Below are 8959 nucleotides of genomic sequence, written 5' to 3' on the forward strand. Positions count from 1 at the left end.
AAAGCTACAAGATCCATCCATTTACACAGGAGGATTCAAAAGAATATTCCCGCTCTCCTTTAGTGACGTCCTCCACCAACGATGACCTTTTCCTGTCTGAAGATGAAACTCATGAGTTTTCAAAGAAGAAGACGTCTGTGTGGAGAAAGGCTTTTGGTTTGGGGCGGAGCAACAAGATCCATCCACTACAACACGAGGATTTAAAAGAATATTCTTTTTCTCTGGAGACGCCGTCCAACATGGAGGACCAGTTCCTACCTGAAGATGAACTTCATGAATTCCAGAAAAAGAAGAAGACTTCGGTGTGGAGAAAGGTTTTTGGTTTGAGGCGGAGCAACAAGATCCATTCACTTCCTCAGGAGGAATTTAGAGAATCAGAATCAGAATCTTGTATCTTTTTAAAAGAGAAAGAGGAAAAACCAAAGTCCAAACAAAACTGTTGTCTGCAGCTTCTGTGTCGTTGCTGCTGTCCTTCAGAGAACTCTTCGTAACCCTGACCTGACCTGGACCAACAGTTCAAGGCTAATGCTCATCCACGAGGGTTAGGGTTAGAGTTGTTGGCTCAAATCCAGGTCAGTCCAAACTGACACGTTGTCACTTCTGTGTGGATTTTGCCTCGTCGTGATCCAGCTCTTAGATCACGAGGGTTTTTATTACAATAACAAAATCAATGAACTAAACTTAGTGTCCGGTGGAGTGAGACAGTATCATCAGTGTGTGTGTGTGTGTGTGTGTGTGTGGTGACCATCATGTGCTGGGCAGCGTTCTGTGAATCAATAAAGCAAGAAGAAAAAGGCTGAAGTCACCGGTCGATCTGGAAAAGCTTTAAAGTCCAGTCCAGAGTTCCTGTTCTCTGATATCTGAAGAGTCCTGAGGAACCAGAAGAACATCACAGAACCCTGGGTTCTCTCCAGGTCTCAGACTTCCTTCCTCAGTCCACGCACTTGTACATGTGTCGTTGTAACTTTGTTGTAAAACTAATTTCTTTCTTTGTGGCTCCTCCCACTCTAGGGGTCACAACAGCGGAAGATCTGGTTATTTGATTGGAGAGAGATTTTCCTGAATTTAACCTGAACCCTCTGGACTAACCTGAACCCTCAGGACTAACCTGAACCCTCTGGACTAACCTGAACCCTCAGGACTAACCTGAACCCTCAGGACTAACCTGAACCCTCAGGACTAACCTGAACCCTCAGGACTAACCTGAACCCTCTGGATTAACCTGAACCCTCTGGACTAACCTGAACCCTCAGGACTAACCTGAACCCTCTGGACTAACCTGAACCCTCAGGACTAACCTGAACCCTCAGGACTAACCTGAACCCTCTGGACTAACCTGAACCCTCAGGACTAACCTGAACCCTCTGGATTAACCTGAACCCTCAGGACTAACCTGAACCCTCTGGACTAACCTGAACCCTCAGGACTAACCTGAACCCTCTGGACTAACCTGAACCCTCAGGACTAACCTGAACCCTCTGGACTAACCTGAACCCTCAGGACTAAACCTGAACCCTCAGGACTAACCTGAACCCTCTGGACTAACCTGAACCCTCAGGACTAACCTGAACCCTCTGGACTAACCTGAACCCTCAGGACTAAACCTGAACCCTCAGGACTAAACCTGAACCCTCAGGACTAACCTGAACCCTCAGGACTAACCTGAACCCTCTGGACTAACCTGAACCCTCTGGACTAACCTGAACCCTCAGGACTAAACCTGAACCCTCAGGACTAACCTGAACCCTCTGGACTAACCCTGAACCCTCAGGACTAACCTGAACCCTCAGGACTAACCTCAGGACTAACCTGAACCCTCAGGACTAAACCTGAACCCTCAGGACTAACCTGAACCCTCAGGACTAAACCTGAACCCTCAGGACTAACCTGAACCCTCTGGACTAACCTGAACCCTCTGGACTAACCTGAACCCTCTGGACTAACCTGAACCCTCAGGACTCCACAGCCTCTATCTGGGAACCCTATGGTTCTACGTTCTCTTTCTGCACGGCGATGGCCTGCCCTCTTTTTGTAGTAAAACTAATGAAATAAAATGTAAAGATACACAGATACTGATACTAATAATAATAATAATACTAACACTTTATATATATTTGACTAATCTTTTGTCGTTTACTCGACAACTTTACAATGAAAATGAACATGAAATAAAATAAATCTACAGATGCTCTGAACTCTTGAAGTGTCACAATATATCTGTGTGTGTCTGTCTGTCTGTGTGTCCGTGTGTCCGTGTGTGTGTGTCCGTGTGTGTGTGTCCGTGTCTGTGTGTCCGTGTGTCTGTGTGTGTCTGTGTGTGTGTGTCTGTGTCTGTGTGTCTGTGTGTGTGTCTGTGTGTCTGTGTGTCTGTGTGTGTGTCTGTGTGTGTGTGTGTGTTTTCAACAGAATGGTTCATCCTCTGCTGACTCCTCCCCCTCTTGTTTTTACAGCTCTGGAGACGTCAGAGTCCACGTGTATATACTGTATATGCTATAGTATATATATATGCTATAGTGTGTACATATGTATATATATATATACGCGTTAATTTTGACCCTAAACGCGTTAACGCAGGATGATTAATTTGTGGAATTAACGCGTTCATTTTTTTAACGCATTAACGCACTTTCTCACTTTCATCGCGAGTAGACGTGCAGTTTATGAACAGGCAAGACAGCGGGCAACTGTTTGGGGTCCTGAGTCGATAGGGGGCTCCTGACACTCAGCAGCTGCATCACCGTCTCCATTAAACAACAATGACATGTCAGTAGTAAACCTCCCTAAAGAGGCCCCACGTCTCCTCACTTAACCTGTGTGAAGATGAAGGAAAATGAAGAGGAAGAAAAAAGAAAGAAAGACACACAGTTGTAAGTGACGCTGCTGGTGCAGATAATGATATAATCATAACATTAACAGTCACTGTCTAACTAACGGGGACACAGACAGCAGCTAACATTAGCGTCAGAATGCTAGCTGATGCTAACGCTAACGCTAACTAGTAGAAGCAGTGCTTCAAAGTGCTGATGAGGAATTTCCTGCTGTGAGTTTAGTAAGAAAACTATTTAACTTCTATACTTTATATTTTGTTTATAATGTGAGTTATTTACAGTGTTATAGTTATAGTTTGTTTTAAAGTTACAGCATTTTATTTTTTCTATTTATTTATATTGTCTTGTCTTTTTCACTAAGTTTGTTTAGGTTTTTACAAGTTATTTACAGTATTTTATTGTTCTTTACGTTTATATTTTCACATACTTTAATTATCTCTCCGTTCCTACAACAATATAAAGAGAAAATGTGATTTTTTTTGGCATATTTACGAATGATAATTAATCGTGATTAATCCACAGCTACCCTGTGATTAATCTGATTAAAAATGTTAATCTTTTGACAGCACTAATACATGTACCATAGTGCAGTGTTTTTCTACCTTTTTTGAGCCAAAGTACATTTTTTCACATTATCCCGAGGAAAACGACCAAACAAATTAAAAAATCCTCTGTAGTTTTTATTATTAACGATTGAATATTTATTTCCTTATTATTTGCAGATAATTAATTATTTGTTTTCAAAAAATGTTTTTAGACAAATTAGGTGAAATTGGATAATTTCTCATGGCACAAAGGTTGAAAAACACTGCTATAATATATATATATATATATATATATATGCATATATATATATATATATATATATATGCATATATATATATATATATATATATATGCATATATATATATATATATATATATATGCATATATATATATATAAGTCTAATATATATATATGTATTACTCTTCACTGCTCTAATGTATCTATTGTCCACATGGTACTGTATATTTTAATAAACATTAAGTTAAATATTTAAAATGTGAAAATAACAACAATATATATATGTATTTATTGAAAGTATTTCATATGTTCGTTCATCAACAGTCTGTAGGTGGCGATAATGAGGCTTAAAAACTTGGCGTCACCCTCCATTCAAACAGTAGAACAAGGAAGTATCTGATGTTCCAAGAGAAGAGATCGTACTGTGTACTCATGTACTTGTACGAGTATGTACTCCAGTCGTCAAGTACTTACTGCCGTACTACTGTGATAATCTGCTGCTGTGAGTATTTGCTGTACGATCTGTCTTTAATCTGATTACACGTCTCTAATCTGATTATCTGCATTTAATCTGATGGCTTTTCCTTTGTGTGATTTTCCGACCTGTTAACACGTCTTTAATCTGATTACACGTCTTTAATCTGATTACACGTCTTTAATCTGTTAACACGTCTTTAATCTGATTACACGTCTTTAATCTGATAACACGTCTTTAATCTGATTACACGTCTTTAATCTGATAACACGTCTTTAATCTGATTACACCTCTTTAATCTGATTGCACCTCTTTAATCTGATTACACGTCTTTAATCTGATTACACGTCTTTAATCTGATTACAGGTCTTTAATCTGATTACACGTCTTTAATCTGATAACACGTCTTTAATCTGCTAACACGTCTTTAATCTGATTACACCTCTTTAATCTGATTACACCTCTTTAATCTGATTACACCTCTTTAATCTGATTACACCTCTTTAATCTGATATGTCTTTAATCTGATTACACGTCTTTAATCTGATAACACGTCTTTAATCTGATTACACATATTTAATCTGTTACCCGTCTTTAATCTGATTACACGTCTTTAATCTGATTACACATATTTAATCTGTTACCCGTCTTTAATCTGATTACACGTCTGTAATCTCTGCTCCAGCCTCACGTCTTTAATCTGATTACACGTCTTTAATCTGATTAAAGCAGAAACTTTGGACTTTTTTCACTTCAAACTTTATTGAACAAACGTAAAAACACTTTCACTTCCTGTTGTTTTCATGTGTAAAAGTGTTTAAAGGATTAAATATTATAATCTGATTACAGAGAAAAACCTGCTGTGTCATTGGAGGATCTTCTGTAATCTGGTGTAATCTGGACAGATGGTGAGTCTTAATCCCAGTCTTAATCCCAGTCTTAATCCCAGGAGCCCAAACCCTTTGACTTGTTCATGTGACGTCATGTTAATTTGTGTAATCTGATTACAAACAGTTTGTGTTTATGCAGATTACAGCGACATTTCCTAATTTATCCTTTATCACCTTAAAAGTCAGCGAGTGACTCACCAACATACATTCATAGTGCCACCAGGGGGCGCTGCGCCACCTTTTTTATTTAACAATCATATGTGTTTCATTTTTAATGAGTGTTGTGTGTTTGTGTTTTTACTTGAAAGTGAATTTAAATAATGCACAAAAAACTCTGAGACACACACACACACACACGTGTGTTTGGAGTGGGCGGAGCTTTATGTAACAGCTGAGCGATGTCACAGGATTTGTCACATCATATGAAACTCTGTGCAGGAGCCAATCAGCAGAGGGGGGCGTGGCTAACGTTCCTCAGTGTCATGTGATCACGTTGAGAATCTTCTTTTCTTCAGGTTTTTCCAGGTCCTGGAAAAAAACATGGAAAAAAACAGGATTAAAGTTTTATTTTTTCTGGTTTTAGACGATAAAAAAACTCTGAGTCACATGATCACGTCTTTATTTCACTGTTAAACACTTTAGAAACCACTCACTCTCCCACACCAAAGTCCATAGAGAAATCCAGTGATTTTAGCTCACAGGGACACAGGAGCTGCTGGTCCTCTGCTGCCTCATGTGGTCACTTTGTGTCACTGAGTTAAGTCTAAAGTCAATATTTTAAAATCAGTCATTGTAAGTTAGTGATGGAGGCAGCAGTGGATCAACAACTCCTGTGAACTCCTGTGTGCTGTGATGTTAAAATCACTGGTTTACTCTATGGACTTTGGTGTGGGAGAGTGAGTGGTTTTCAAACTTCAGTTTAACACTGAGATAATCCACACATCACCATCATCATCTGTGTGACATCATCAGATTTACCCCCGACAAACATCACACACACACACACACACATTCTTTCTCTGTCCTCTGAGGGTTTATGTTCATCTCAGTGATGAAGGGGGCGGAGTCAAGCAAGGGATTTACAGGCTGCAGGACAAGGAGCTTAGTGTGTGTGTGTGTCTGTGTGTGTGTGTGTGTGTGAATCTGTGTGTGTGTGTGTGTGTGTGGGGTGGGGGTGTTGACTGCTCATGTTCTGAGGCTCCGCCTCCTGACACAAAAAACACGTTTTTATTTGTATTAATTGGCATCATGAGTGAACGCTGTAGTACCAACATAAACATGCAGGGGTCAGAATAACACACACACACACACACACACACACAGGGGATAGTGAGATAAAAACGTGATCATGTGACGTAGTTCTGTGTCTCAGCAGCAGGGGGCGCCTTCAACACAATCAGCTCATACAAGCACATATATATATATATATATATATATATAACCCATATATATAAATGCTGACCAATCAAATGTCAGTATTGTTTCCATGACGACGAGACGTTTTTTTACAGATCAGCACAAACACTGAAAGTCATTTCATCAGATTTAATCTGATTAAAGAAAGAACCAATCAGCTGCTGACGTGACCATGTGACATAATCTGTCATCATCATTTATTTCCACACATTTGTGAATGCGTGAAGGATTATAACACACACACAATACTGGCACGACACGTGTGTGTGTGTGTGTGTGTGTGTGTTTACAGTAAATCAGACGTAAACAAAGTCATGTTTGTTTTTTGTACCTCGTCATTTATATAAAAACAAACATCGTAAGAACGTTTTTACGATGTTTGAGAAAAAATCGCACATCTTTGATATGGACTGGTGTTGCTAACAATAGTTAGCATGTTATGATGCTAACAATAGTTAGCATGTTGTGATGCTTTTTACCGACTTCTCAAACCAGTTCTGACTTCTGTAAATAGAACGTGCATAAGATTGATGAAATGGCACAATCTGTGGGAGGAGTCACAACTAAGCCACGCCCACCCGGAAGCAGAAATGGAGGTCGTGAGAATAAGAATCGCAGACTATTTGAAAAAAAAATCATCTTTAGCCACAAATACTTCTTACCTCGTGTTGATGTTAGCACTTTGTCAGACGTGAAAATAATGGGTCCAGAATAAAAAGACGACTTTTTATCTGTCTGTACTGGTCTGTACTGGTCTGTACTGGTCCGTACTGGTCAGTCCTGGTCTGTACTGGTCTGTCCTGGTCCGTACTGGTCAGTCCTGGTCTGTACTGGTCTGTACTGGTCAGTACTGGTCTGTACTGGTCCGTCCTGGTCCATACTGGTCTGTACGGGTCTGTCCTGGTCTGTACTGGTCTGTCCTGGTCCGCCCTGGTCCGTTCTGGTCCGTACTGGTCTGTCCTGGTCCGTACTGGTCCGTCCTGGTCCGTCCTGGTCTTAACTGGTCCGTCCTGGTCCGTCCTGGTCCGTCCTGGTCCGTCCTGGTCCGTCCTGGTCTGTACTGGTCCGTCCTGGTCCGTCCTGGTCTGTACTGGTCCGTCCTGGTCCGTGCTGGTCCTCACACCAGCGTAGTCCTCTTCTCTCCCTGGTCTCGGCTCAGTTCTGGTGTAGGGAGTTCAGTTCTGGTCTTGTGGTCGGTCTCGTATCGTGAAGACGAGGCCGGTGAGTTCTGCATCACCAGCAGACGAATGGGCGACTGTCTGGGCGGCGGTGGCGACGCGGTGGCGGTGGCGGCGGCGGCCTGAGGGGGCGTGTCCTCCTTGGTGGGGTCTTTACCTCGACAGTCGTACAGGATGCAGGAGATGAGGAAGACGAGCAGCAGGATGACGTAACTGGCCACGAGGATGATGAGGTTCAGGGTGACCGGGTCAATCTCCAGGTAGAACTCCATCAAACCCATGGTTCCACCTCATATCTCTGGATCCACACAGAGCAGAGGATTCTGGGAAAAATGAAACAGAAAGAAGACGATTGACGGAGAGAGAAGATGAACCTGGAGCAGAGAACGATGATGAAATGAGAGGATTGACGGAGAGAGAGATGAAGAGATGAAGAGATGAAGCTTTAATCCTCACTGACGCAGAATAAAGCTGCTCATTTATAATAATCCAACATTATTCTCATTCTGTAAAACCTCACAAACACAAGTTTCAGAGCTCACTCTCCCACACCAAAGTCACTCACTCTCCCACACCAAAGTCACTCACTCTCTCACACCAAAGTCACTCACTCTCACACACCAAAGTCACTCACTCTCTCACACCAAAGTCACTCACTCTCTCACACCAAAGTCACTCACTCTCTCACACCAAAGTCACTCACTCTCTCACACCAAAGTCACTCACTCTCTCACACCAAAGTCACTCACTCTCACACACCAAAGTCACTCACTCTCCCACACCAAAGTCACTCACTCTCTCACACCAAAGTCACTCACTCTCCCACACCAAAGTCACTCACTCTCTCACACCAAAGTCACTCACTCTCACACACCAAAGTCACTCACTCTCACACACCAAAGTCACTCACTCTCACACCCCAAAGTCACTCACTCTCCCACACCAAAGTCACTCACTCTCTCACACCAAAATCACTCACTCTCACACACCAAAGTCACTCACTCTCACACACCAGTCACTCACTCTCACACACCAAAGTCACTCACTCTCCCACACCAAAGTCACTCACTCTCACACACCAGTCACTCACTCTCTCACACCAAAGTCACTCACTCTCACTCACTCTCTCACACCAAAGTCACTTACTCTTACACACCAAAGTCACTCACTCTCCCACACCAAAGTCACTCACTCTCCCACACCAAAGTCACTCACTCTCTCACACCAAAGACACTCACTCTCTCACACCAAAGTCACTCACTCTCCCACACCAAAGTCACTCACTCTCTCACACCAAAGTCATTTGAGCAGAGATAAAGGTGAAGTAAACATTAGCTTTACCACGAGCTACAGGAACTACGCTAACTACAGTGATCAGCACATCTTC

At 42.0% G+C, this 8959-nt stretch overlaps 1 protein-coding gene across 1 annotated transcript; it reads right to left on the minus strand.

Moving 5' to 3' along the window:
• Positions 1 to 7511: 7511 nt before the first annotated feature.
• smim36 (small integral membrane protein 36) lies at positions 7512 to 7853 on the minus strand (the record flags this gene model as incomplete). Its single annotated transcript, XM_083904578.1, has 1 exon — positions 7512 to 7853. The coding sequence occupies one exon, from the start codon at positions 7851 to 7853 to the stop codon at positions 7512 to 7514; it is 342 nt and encodes a 113-aa protein (XP_083760704.1).
• Between the last annotated feature and the right edge of the window lie 1106 nt (positions 7854 to 8959).

This window comes from Microchirus variegatus (assembly GCF_963457635.1).
Source record: "Microchirus variegatus genome assembly, chromosome: 18".
Lineage (NCBI taxonomy): Eukaryota > Metazoa > Chordata > Actinopteri > Pleuronectiformes > Soleidae > Microchirus > Microchirus variegatus.